Consider the following 13,090-nt stretch of genomic DNA (forward strand, 5'->3'; position numbering starts at 1 on the left):
AAATTTCCCTTTTTCTGAGTACTACTGAACAGTTGTAGACATCAAGAGTTTTCCAGAAAAAAGTGATGCCATGTAAAAACACAAAGTAATAACAAAGGAGCCAAATCGAGGAATGGTAGAAATCTTACCAGAAAGAGCATTTGTCCTCAGCAGCTTCAAGGAGGGTATGTAGTCATCATTTGTATTGGTTATCGTGGACATGGTTATGAAAGGAATGGTAGGAGCATTCTTCAGGAGAGGAACACCTGTAGATGTGTTCCTTGTTTGCTCGCAAGCCTCCGGGCTAGTAGAGTGGTAATGTGTCGGCCTCTCATCTGAAGGGTCGGTGGTTCGCGCCCCACCCAGGCACCATCTCCACCTTGAGACTGGGAGCGGATGGCTGGTGTATTCCTCAGCTTGGAGGGTGCAAAGTGAAGAGCTGGTGAGACTTGCTGGGCAAAATCTGGTTGGTGAGTGATTATCTTGCCTATCCACTGCTTCTTTTTGTTATAGCCATATTATTTTGCTGAATAAGGGGAAATAAAACGCTCCAGCACATTAGCCTAGCCACAATGGGATTGATTGGAATTTAAACTCGACTGACTTCCCTTGGGTCCAGCTTCCATCATCATGTAATTATCTGTTATGATTCTTTATGGTATGGACACACTAAGTTAGGGAAAACTGATGATTCTCTTGTGGAGGAGAAAAGTTTGTCTCCAATATAAGAAATAATCTGCAGACATGAGTGGTAATGCCACAAATAAAGGAAAAAGATTGCAGAAAGCACTGCTCACAGCCTAAGGCCACTCAGTGCTCCCAAGTTTCAGCTCTTTCTTGCTGTGCTTACCGAGGTGAAGTAATGTTTGCCCAATCAGTCCTCCCCTCGCCCACTTGTGGAGACCTAAATTATTGAATTATGACATGGAGTTCGGCTTTTAGTCTCTGGCAAGTGCATCTGTATTGTAAAGAATTAAGAATGTGATTTCCAATAATACCTTTTCAGATGAATCCAGTGCTTATTCCTTTTGCAAAAGAAGCGTAGTTGTGATATCTGCTCTGATAGCTGGGGAAACCATGATAAGTACAAGGGAAATTGTAAGGTAAAAGCAAATGATTGGGGTAAATAATTCAATAATCCAGTTATTGCAATGCCCAGTAATTAGGGGTCTCTGTCTCTTTCTATCCCTAGCCTTCTTTGCAAAATCTTCATCTTGTATGTTTTGGCAGGATAGAGACTGGACAAATTCACAATATTTACTTGGCCCCCCCTGCCTGGTCTGAAAAATCCTGTATGTTTTAGCAGGTGAGAGCCCAAGGAACTATGTTGTATTTGGGTAATTTACCACAAACAATAATTCCAGAAGGGGAGCCTGAATGGTGTTGGGATCATCCTCGTTGTTGTTGGTCTGGATTAGGGACTGCTATCTGCCATTCCTTTTCATTATTTTCATGATATTTTGCTATAAAAAGCAAAAACAGTTTTCCTCGTTATTGCTCCTCCTTGTAACCACAAGGAGCCAGAAAGTTACAATGTGACATAAAGCTGGAGGCTGTTTCCTCTATCACTTTTATAACAACTATATACACAGCTAACACACATACTACACTCTAAGGTAACCTTTGAAGGTGTAGGTCATGAGATCGTTAACCCACTTTTACTGGGGATGACATGTTCACTTGCTAAAAAATTGTCTTCACTCGCTCTGACATAACAGTATGATAATGAAAATGGTGGGGAAAAGTGCTGTGAACTCAACATGATATTAGTATATTAGGTGTGATCCAAGTAACCAAAGTCCTAAATAATGGTGACAATTCAAGTAGATGAAAGGGGAAATATTAGAGATTTAATTCTTTTGATAGTTTGTGTTATTGCCACCAGCTTGCCAAACACTGGCAAGTCTACACATTATGGATGCCACTTAAACACTGCTGTTAACAGGCATCCATCTGCTTAGCAGAATTGCCCATGCTGTAGTTGCTGGGGCAGTCATGATATGGCCATTGCGGGTATGATCTTGGAGGAAGTTTCTGCCCATAACTGCCCAGATGAGGTAAAATGGCTATGGCTCAGGGAACATCTTGGCCCTCACTGATGGTAGAAATGTCCAGGACTTCTATGCAAGCGTAAATCTGCAGAGCCTGACATTTATCAACTCCCTGACCTTGCTGTTGTGGATCCACCCAAACACCCAGCAGTTTCTAACAGTCTGCACAATGCACTGTTCTGCAAAGTCCCACTGGATGTTGCTAGCAGAACAAAAGGGGTCTGCATCCTTGCAGCAGTTATGGCCTGTTTAAAGAATATTAATAATAAATAAATAAGAGGAAAATGACTAATGGTAAGAAGACAAGGCAACTAACTGCCAGCCATGCCCCCGTCTCAAAGCCAGTCTTCTGTGAGGGATGTTGCCTCCGAGCATTAAATGGTTTTCATTATCTCATGATATTCATGCATTTCAATGCAAGCTTCCTATTTGTCTTTCATATAGCACATAGATGTATAGTTTTGAATGACATTTACTTGATCTTTCTCTCATGCATCAAAGGTGCACACTTGGATTTGTCTCTAGTGGATCTGGTTACCTGGTGTTGCTGGATCCACAGAAACGCTGTTAACTTCAACGTACCTAATCTTCTTGATATTTCAGTTCTTGATAGTCCCTCAGAGTAAAACACAATAATGATGTTAAAAATGGTCTAACCATATCAACTCCAAAACACTATTCAAATACATGATGAAGCTTCATCTGTTTCAAGCTTTCAGAACAAAAGTCCCAACCATTCCGATTTGACTCCTAGTGATTGTTTCGGTTTCATCATCTCCCAAGTAAAGGTATTTCATTTAGTGACTGTACATGCCCACTGAGAGTTTACTTTATTAATTGTGTTTTCCTTGATTTTTTATACTGTATATAATTTTTGTATTACTATTAATATAAAAATCATGCCATTAATGATAGTAATTGTAGCATAGATATTAAAAGCTTGAAAAAAATCCCTAGAAACAAAGGAAGGAAAAATCAAGTGAAATAGGCATACAGTTGGACTCCGTGGTGGCTGAACACTTGTAGAGCCATCTGTATGTTAACACATTTCACAAGACAAAACTGCAAACAGACATTAAACATTCCTGGCAGCAATTGGGCAATGTGGAATGTTAACAACAATGGAACTACTGAGAAACCTAGGAAAATGTGTGTTGTCATGTGGTAACTATGCATTTCATGGAGTGCTATCTATTGATTGGATGGAAATAGTAAGGGTAAGAGTATCCTGTCCTGATGATTGTTGACACAGGGGCCACAGTGATGAAGATATGGACAAATTCGTCCATTTTGCTGCATGATTGTGCAGGACATTTGTTTTCCAAGGTTGAGTACAACTGGCTGCAGTGGTCAATGAACGAACACCTCTTGTATGGTGGCCATAGAGTTCTAACCCTGTTGATACCTCTTTTTTAGCATACACTATTCAGTTTTATTAATGTTTTACCCTGAGATTCCTGTTTTAAGTCGGGCTTCTGCCTGCTATCTAGGCCCAGTGTTTAGGATATTGGGGGTTTCTCTGTTTTAACCTGTTCTGGACAGGATCAAGATATACTTGACTGCAAAGTTTCTGGTCTGACAATAGTTGTCAAGTGTGTGTTCAGGGTTTGTAGTTTAAAATATGTCAGAGCATACTAGACAGTATAGGAGAGTCTTGACCTTTACATGAGAAACCATACCCTTCAAATTTGGGTAAAAACTTTTTTTCACATGTTTGTAACTGTTTTTGTCTTTTACCCCACAAGCAGCTACTTGAGTGTAGTGAACCTATCACTTAGCCAGTGCAGCCTTTTGGTCACCATTTTTTATGTTAATTTCCAGATATTTCAGTATCAGAGGATGTAAGGAAACCATTAGTACCATTATTGTATTTGGCTGTATTAATTTTATTTATCCATGGAACTAGTGGAAGATCTGTATTGCTAACAAGTCTATGGTAGAGATTTGCATAGCTTTCCTGTTGCCACTGAGGCAGGAGCAGTTGGATTACATTCCACCACAGTGATATTTGGTTCACTTTCCATGAAATATAAGGGATCCATTGGGTAGGAAGTGATCCATTAGTAGTGTCTGGAAACTGAAGGGAGCTCAGGAGGTTTACTTTTGCAGCAAGCACGGGGCAGGTGGGCAGAGTGCTATCTCAGCTTCCACCTGTATGTCAGGGATGTATTGAGGTAATGAAAGTTAGGACCAGGTCAAGTGTTTACTCAGGAGTGGGTACAAGGGCCAATGTGTTTAACCCATAATTGACGGGTAGCATTCATAGTGGCCTGGGCCTCGCTGCCGGGGGCTTATATCGTCGCCCGAGCATGCGCGACCACTCATGCCAAATACCAGCATCCCATGCCGTTTCTTCGTAATACTACGAAGATATGTTGTATTTTCAATTTTCATTATTTTTTACAGTCTCTACTTGCCAAACTTCCTGATAAATCGAGACTGAAGGGTATTTTTGTTGTTATATAGACTCCATAGTTGATAATTATTCGGTCTATAGTCCGAATAAAATAAGCAGTGTGTGGCATCATGGAGTTGAAATTGTCGGTTTGTTGCATGGTAAAAATGAGAAAGTGTTAGAACTGACTTAATCATACTTTCACTGGCAAAAAAATAATCTTTTGTCGTGATTGTAACAAATAAAAACTCATGGCATGTCCATGCATACTCTATGGCATGTGCGTACGTGCCCCCGGCAGATGGTCCCGCCATGCCATGGCATGTATGTACATGCCACCCGTCGGCAATGGGTTAAGGATCACCATAGTAGCAGGTGGTGCCAGTGCCATAGTTAAATGGACTCGTCTGTAGTTTGACTTCGCTGTGGTTTGGTCTGTGATGAACCTCCTGTCATCAGATTTATGTGGACTATAATATAGAAAAGTCAAATGTGAATAAATGCATGTTGTAGCTTAAACACATGCTAGGGCCTTGAGTCCTCATCCTTACTCTAAGAAATTGAACCTCTCTGTAAATGATTTATGTACGAATTCCATAGCTTGCACCAAGGTATGTAGTAGCAGTAAATGGAAGTGTTAACCCTCCAAGAGTTAAAGTATTTCTCATGCTACAAAAAAGTTTTTTGATTCAGAAGTTAAGTTGGTATTGGTGGACTGATCAAGGAACAAGAGAAACAGGGTTGAATGCCTGTATTTTTTATTCTGTAGATACATATATGTTACATTTAATGTGTTTTACTCAAGAATATTCTTGGAGTTCTCTCTCCCATTCTCCGTTTCTCCTCACATACTTTTCCGTTTAGTGATTAACCCATGGTCGTTTCAACAGAAGAAAGAGTTTTGAAATTGGGTCAGTGATGTTAGATGTTTTCCCCCTGCTTCCAAAAAATTGGTACTGTGCAAAAGGGATTTGAAACAAGCCTTATCTCAATTTAGCATATAGGAGCCCTTCCCTATCCTGATGGTCCTGTTAATGTTACTGTCCTTAAATGTAAACATGTGTTTGTAATTGTATAACTTCATCATTTTCTCCTTTACAGTCTGAAGAGGACAGACTGCTGCAGGAGGAGCTGAACATGCTGGTAGAGCGGCTGCAGGAATCCAATGTGGATCTTTACAAGCCAGCGCTGGAGCAGATCCGCTCCCTCATCCGCTCCTCCACCACGTCCATGACCAGCGTCCCCAAACCCCTCAAGTTCATGAGGTCGCATTACCAGACCATGAAGGTGGGAAACACCTCAGGCCTTTTTCTCTTTCTCCTCTTGAGGTCCTTGCTTGCTTTTGTCTCTCTCTCTCTCTCATACATTTATTGGTCCTTTTTACTTCCAGTCATCAATGTCTGAGGTAGTTTTTAGGGATTTACTTGTAAATTTTTTGTTCCAGGGGGAAGCATTAGATTCAGTTATTATTAGGATAATAATAATAAGTCATAAAAACATCTTGTGTAGTTTTTATAATTAGTTTTTTCTTCCCCCCCCCAAAAGTTTGAGTTGAATTTCAGATTGAGTAACTTATTTTGAGATTAAGCAAAACTCTTGGAAGTTTTTAATTAAACTTTGTGCCCATTTTTCAATTTTTGATTAGTAGATACCCAAAATAGAAATTTTTATATTTTTATGACTATAATACTATTGAACAGTAAGTTGCAATTTAAAAATCTATAGTTTGATTTAAGATTGGTTAGGGTTGATAATCTATATGGAACAATAGTTTCTATTTATTGTGTACCACAGCTTTTGTAGAATTAGCCTGTCATAGAGACAAGAATTGGCAATTATTAGGTAAAATAATAAGGTTAGGTATTCATTTCACTAGAGTCAGCTATGTGTATTATTCACAGGACATATACAACAACATCAAAGACAATGCCCTAAAGAAGTTTGCGGCTGACATCGTCTCTGTCTTGGCCATGACTATGTCTGAGGAACGCGAATGCCTAAAGTACCGCTTGCTGGGCCAGCGTGGAGACATTGGAGATTGGGGCCATGAATATGTCAGGTCAGACTCTTTGTTGTTATTGACATTATTTCCTAGTTCCCAGGGCAGCAAGTTACATACTTTGTAAATAGTTTTTAAAATAATTCTTTGCAAAATAAATCCATGGTGCCTTTTGGGAAATGATTTAGCCCCTTACAATATACCTTTGTAATCTGTGTAAAGTACAGGTTTAGTTTACTTTCTGTGACATGTCAGTTGTACTTACTGAACCCACTTATCACAATATACAGACATTTGGCTGGAGAAATTGCACAGGAATGGGAGACATTGGGCGAGGACGATGATGCCAGGAGAGCCGAGCTGATCAGTGAAGCCCACGTCATTGTCCCCTACCACATGCAGCACAATGCAGAGGCAGAGGCATGTGACCTGCTTATGGAGATGGAACAGCTGGAGCTCCTCACTTCACAGGATTACGTTGATAAGGTAAAGGAGAAACTCACCAGAGTTGAGTGTGCTCATGAATCTTTGTCAGAGATCTTGAGAATATTAGTAGAATTTACAAGACATAGTGTGTATATGCAGTATATAAGAAAAAGTAAATGTAATAGGACTGCAATCTAAAGAAATAATAAGATTATACAAGTCACCATTATCATTATTTATTTACCTATTTTTTCTTTCTTTCTATGAAGGATGCCTACTCTCGAGTGTGCTTGTACCTGACCAGCTGTGTACCTTATGTGCCAGACCCTGAGAACACCAACCTGATTAACACGGCACTTCAGCTGTATCGTAAATTTGGGCAGTACCCACAGGCCATGAGACTGGCTCTCCAACTCCATGACTTTGATCTCATTAAACAGCTATTTGATGAATGCCCAGACAAGCTGGTCAGTCCCCTTCCCTCCTACATTGTGATATTTATTTGCTTCTATCATTTTTATAAGTCTATGGCATGTCAGGATTCATTTAAATGTTGTTTTTGCCTTTTTTTTCTTTCCTGCTCCAGGTGAGAATGCAAGTGGCCTTCATGCTGGGCCGTCAGCAGGTGTTCCTGGAGCTGCCGGAGGACATGGATGACTACGAAGACCTGACCGAGATCCTTTCCAACTCCCACCTGAACACTCACTTCCTCTCCCTTGGGCGTGAGGTTAGTATGTTACCCGTTGGAACTGGATCATGGAATGCTTAGTACTAGTCATGTAATTGGCATTTATCTATTTTATCTTCTTTGTCTCTTTTATTCACTTCTATATCTTGTTTTGTTGTTTGTCCTGATTTTTTCCTTTTTAAAAGTTCTAGAGAGCACAAGCACAAAATATTTATTGGCCAGGGGTTTATATAATTCATTTTTGCTTCTGTTATATCTTAGCATTATTTCCTCATTAGTAAATGTTTTCTGTTATTACTATTTTAATTATCATCAGTGAGCCATAATCTGCATACCTGCGGTAAAAGCATAAACTAAGTAGATTTTCAAGTAAACTCAGACTTAAGGTCTAAAAATGGCTAAAAGGGAAGAAAGAAGGAAACATTTGTTCAAGTGTTACATTGGCTCCTCTTCAAATTGAAACTTAACAAACTGCCTCAATTACCAGTTGGACATCATGGACCCCAAGACCCCAGAGGACATTTACAAGTCTCACTTGGAGAACAACCGGCCCACCTTTGGCCCTGGCCAGGTTGACTCTGGCCCGCCAGAATCTCGCTTCCTCCTTCGTCAATGGTTTTGTTAATGCTGCCTTTGGAACAGACAAGCTGCTCACAGAGGACGGAAATAAGTGGCTGTACAAAAATAAGGAACATGGTAAGTGTTTTGTACAGTGATGGTAGTTTTTTTCTGGATATTAATCAGTCAGCAGAGACATTTTGAAGCTTATATTTAAAAATCTGCTCTTACCTTTTTGGTGCTGTTATAAGTTCATTGATCAGAAAAACTAAGAATGTTTAAATTCCAGGTATGTTGAGTGCAACAGCTTCACTTGGTCTGATCTTACTGTGGGATGTTGATGGAGGTCTGACACAGATTGACAAGTACCTTTACTCCTCTGAAGACTTCATTAAGTCTGGTGCCCTTCTGGCCTGTGGCATTGTCAACAGTGGTGTGAGGAATGAGTGTGACCCTGCTCTTGCCTTGCTCTCTGACTACATCGGACACAAAACTATGGTTTGTGCTGAGTCTTGCTGTTCTATTTGTCTATATTAGGTTGTTTTTCAAATAATGGCTATACAGAAATATATCAATATTGTGCAACAGGAAACAAACATAGGATTTGTTTTCCAGGTCATTCGTATTGGAGCCATCCTTGGCCTGGGGCTGGCCTACTCTGGAAGCAACAGAGAAGCTGTCCTCAACGTCCTCACTCCAGTTCTGTCAGATGAGAAGAGCTCCCTAGAGGTAGTGGGCATCACTGCTTTGGGCATGTGGAATGATTGCAGTGGGTACAACAAAACCAGCCGGTTGTGGAGGCTCTAGTCACGACACTTTTAGCTAAATCTGAGACTGAACTTAAGGACACATATGGCCAGATTCATTTCCCTTGGACTTGCTCTTGCATACCTTGGTGAGTGCAAATTTTTAATCCTATATGCTGACTTGTTTTTGTGGCAAATTATTATTGAGTTTTATGCTTTTATTTTTTCTGTGGATTTTTCTTTTGATATTGTGTTGCCTGTGAGAAAATTTAAATATTTGTTTTCTCAGGGTTGCCAAGACAAATGTGAAGTGGTCCTCTCCTGCATCGAAAACCTCCCTGCGCCCTTCCGTCAGATGACAGCCACCCTGATTGAAGTCTGTGCTTATGCGGGAACGGGTAATGTTTTGAAGGTATGTATGTTCTTCAGTTCTTAGCCCAAAGAAAGTATTGAGACTTGAATAAATAAATAGATATTTCGTTAAGTAGCTCTGATGAGGACAGGAAACTATGAGAGCGGGGATGAACTTAAATAGATGAATGTTTTCAAAGTAAATGTGATTAAAACTGTTTGTACTAGAAATGAATAAGGGAAGACATCAAAGGGAAATTTGGCTGAGATACATTAGTCAAGAAATAGAAAAAAGAGAGCAAAGTGTTTGCACCCAAACTATAGAGGATGAAATAATGAAATATTGTTAGAGAAAGCCTGGGATTTTTTTTTTTTTTTTACAAATGTGTCATGATACCATTTAGCTGTAGATGGAAGGACAAGATTTAGTTACAAGATAATGTAAATTTAACCATCTGAATAGTATTAAGGTTTATAGATTACTTGATGAACAGAGTTAAAAAGGTATAGATGAAAATTGATAATCTCAAAAAGTAGGAGATATAATTGAAAACATCAGATGAAAAGAAAAATGGATAATTTGGTAATCATGCAAAAGTGCAAAAAGTTTACATGTCAGTGAATCCATTTAAAATCCCTTCAACATTGTCAATTTTTTTATTTCAGGTCCAGGAGATGCTTCACATCTGCACTGATCATTATGACCAGGAGGAAACAAAATCCAAGGATAAAAAGGACAAGGATAAGGACAAGAAGGAGGATAAAGATAAAGATAAGAAAGAGGAGAAAGATAAAGCAGAAGAAAAGGAGGTTGATCTCTCATCACAGCAAGCTGTTTTGCTGTCTTTAGGGTGGGTAACCAAAAATTCATTTTTCTTGTAGTAATTATTGGGGTTACCACTTTTTTAAATCGGGGAAGGTCTTGGGGGTAAAAACAAAATTTACTCCCTTTGGGGGCTAAAAGCATTAGGGGGAGCCCTAATTTAGGGCTCCACTAAGCTCAGCCACAAAGGGTAAATAGGCCCTCAAGACCTTCCCTGATTTAACAAGTGGTAAAAATATTCACAATGAACATGAAAATTTGGGTTTTACACAAAGGGGACAGCAACAGCTTGCTGTGATGAGAGTTTTAAACCCCCTTTTTCTTTTGCTTTAATTTTCTCCTCTTTTTTTATTTTTATCTTTATCCTCCTTTTTGTCCTTACCCCCTTTTTTTTTTATCCTTGGATTTTGTTTCCTCCGGTATAATGATCAGTGCAGATGTGAAGCTTCCTGGCCCTGAAAAAAAAAATTACAATTTTAAAGGGGATTTTAAAATGGTTTTCCTGACATGAAAAAATTTTTTTTGAGGGGAGATTCCCAAAAATTATCCATTTTTTTTTTCATCTGATTTTTTTAAATTTTAATCCCCCCTACTTTTTGAGAATAAATTTTCATCTATACCTTTTTAACTCTGTTTCTAAAGTAATCTAAAAACCTTAAATACTATTCGATGGTTAAATTTCATTATCTTGTAACTAAATCTTGTCCTTCCCATCTACAGCAAAATTGGTATCATGACACATTTTTAAAAAAAAAAAAAAAAACCCCCAGGTTTTTCTCTAAAAAATATTTCTTTATTTCATCCTCTATAGTTTTGGGTGCAAACATTTTTTTTTTTTTCTATTTCTTGACAAATGTATCTCAGCCAAATTTCCCTTTGATGTTTTTCCCTTATTCATTTCTAGTAAAAAAACGTTTTAAAAACTTTTATTTTAAAAACATTCATTATTTTAAGTTCATCCCCGTCTCATAGTTTCCTGTCCTCATCAGAGCTACTTAACAAAAATATCTATTTATTTATTCAAGTCTCAACTTTCGGGGCTAAGAACTAAGAACATACATACCTTTTCAAAACATTACCCTTTCCCCGCATAAGCACAGTTTCAATCAGGGGGGCTGTCATCTGAGGGAAGGGCGCAGGGGGGGTTTTTTCAAGAGGAGAGGAACCACTTCCAAAATTTGTCTTGGCAACCTGAGAAAACAAAATTTAAATTTCAAAACGGGGGCAACACAATATCAAAAAGGAAAAACCCAAGAAAAATAAAACATAAAACTCAATAATAATTTCCCAAAAAAAAACAAGTTCAGCAAAAGGAAAAAAAATTTTGATCACCAAGGTATCAAGAGAAAAGTCCAAGGGAAAAATGAATCTGGCTATGTGTCCTTAAGTTCATCTCAGATTTACAAAAAAGTGTGTGCTAGACCCTCCAAAACCGGCGGGGTTTTGTTGTCCCCAGCAATTTCCACTGCCAAAGCAGTGATGCCCACTACCTCTAGGGACTCTTCTCATTGACCGAACTGAGTGAGGACGTGAGGACATTTCTCTGTTTGTTTGGAGTGGGGCCAGCCCCAGGCCCAAGGGGGGCTCCCAATACGAATGCCCCTGGAAAACAAATCCATGTTTTTTTTCCTGTTGCACAAATTGATATTTTCGTATAGCCATATTTGAAAAAAAAACCAAATTTTATAGACAAATAGACAGAAGACTCAGCCAAAAAAAATAGTTTTGGTCCGATGTGTCAGAGAGCAAAGGCAAAGGCAGGGTCACATCATTTCCCCACAAACCCCTGTTGAAAAAATTTTCCACAGGCCAGAAGGGGCCCCCAAATTAATGAAGTCTTTAGAGGAGTAAGGTACTTGTCAATCTGTGTCAGACCTCCTCAACATCCCAAGTAGTCAGACCAAATGAAGCTGTTGCACTCAAAATACCTGGGGAAATTTAAAAAAATTCTGTTTTTTTATCAAAGAAAATTATAAAAAGCACCCAAAAAAATAAGGCAGATTTTTAAAAAATTAAACTTCAAAATGTCTCTGCTACTAAATTTTAAAATCCAGAAAAAAAAAATACCATCACTGTACAAAAAAACTTACCAGTTCCTTTTTTGTACGCCCCTTATTTTTCCTCCTCTTTTAAACAGCTTGGCTGTTCCAAAAGGAAGCTTAAACAAAACCATTGCGAAGGAGGAAGCGGATCTGGCGGGCAAGTCAAACCTGGCCAGGGGGCCAAAGGTGGCCGGTTGTTTTTCCAAGTGGAAAATTTTAAATGTCCTCTGGGGTCTTGGGGTCCATGATGTCCCAACTGGTTTTTGAGGCAGTTTGTTAATTTTTTAATTTGGGGGAGGAGCCAATGTAAAAACTTGAACAAATGTTTTTTTTTTCCCTTTTAGCCATTTTTAGACCTTAAGTCTGATTTTCTTGAAAATCTACTTAGTTTATGCTTTTTTTCCGCAGGTTTGCAGATTTTGGCTCACTGTGATAAATTTAAAAAAGTAATAACAGAAAAAAGTTACTAAAAGAGGGAAATAATGCTAAGATATAAAAAAAGCAAAAAGAAAATTTTATAAACCCCTGGCCAATAAATATTTTGTGCTTGTGCTCTCTGAAAAATTTTTAAAAAGGAAAAAAAAAACAGGACAAACAACAAAAAAAGTATAGAAGTGAATAAAAGAGACAAAAAAGATAAAAAAAGTAAAAGCCAATTACATGACTAGTACTAAGCATTCCATGATCCAGTTCCAACGGGTAAAATACTAACCTCACGCCCAAGGGAGGAAGTGAGTGTTCAGGTGGGGGTTGGAAAGGATCCCGGGGCAGGTCTTCGTAGTCATCCATGTCCTCCGGCAGCCCAGGGAAAACCTGCTGACCCCAGCTGAAGGCCATTGCATTCTCACCGGACAGGAAGAAAAAAAAAAGGCAAAAAAAAACATTTAAATGAATCCGGGGCATCCCTAGAACTTATAAAAATGATAGAAGCAAATAAAAATCCAATGTAGGAGGGGAAGGGGGCGGGGGGCCCCTTGGTCTGGGGATTCATAAAAAAAAAAAAAAGCTGTTTAATGAAAATCAAAGTATTGG

At 38.8% G+C, this 13,090-nt stretch overlaps 1 protein-coding gene across 1 annotated transcript in view; it reads left to right on the forward strand.

The window, feature by feature from the left end:
* Positions 1-10,239, forward strand: part of LOC119574095 (26S proteasome non-ATPase regulatory subunit 2-like) — a 17,247-nt gene extending 7,008 nt beyond the window's left edge. The window contains 15 exon segments of the mRNA XM_037921171.1: positions 417-421; positions 5,527-5,712; positions 6,327-6,484; positions 6,715-6,910; positions 7,120-7,317; positions 7,437-7,577; positions 8,026-8,118; positions 8,120-8,234; positions 8,386-8,594; positions 8,712-8,870; positions 8,873-8,950; positions 8,952-8,991; positions 9,133-9,254; positions 9,860-10,044; positions 10,215-10,239. Of these exon segments, the coding sequence (XP_037777099.1) occupies positions 5,563-5,712; positions 6,327-6,484; positions 6,715-6,910; positions 7,120-7,317; positions 7,437-7,577; positions 8,026-8,118; positions 8,120-8,234; positions 8,386-8,594; positions 8,712-8,870; positions 8,873-8,950; positions 8,952-8,991; positions 9,133-9,254; positions 9,860-10,044; positions 10,215-10,239 (1,869 nt within the window). The 5' untranslated portion in view covers positions 417-421; positions 5,527-5,562.
* The last annotated feature ends 2,851 nt before the right edge of the window (positions 10,240-13,090 follow it).

The sequence above is a fragment of the Penaeus monodon genome, chromosome 6, assembly GCF_015228065.2.
Source record: "Penaeus monodon isolate SGIC_2016 chromosome 6, NSTDA_Pmon_1, whole genome shotgun sequence".
Lineage (NCBI taxonomy): Eukaryota > Metazoa > Arthropoda > Malacostraca > Decapoda > Penaeidae > Penaeus > Penaeus monodon.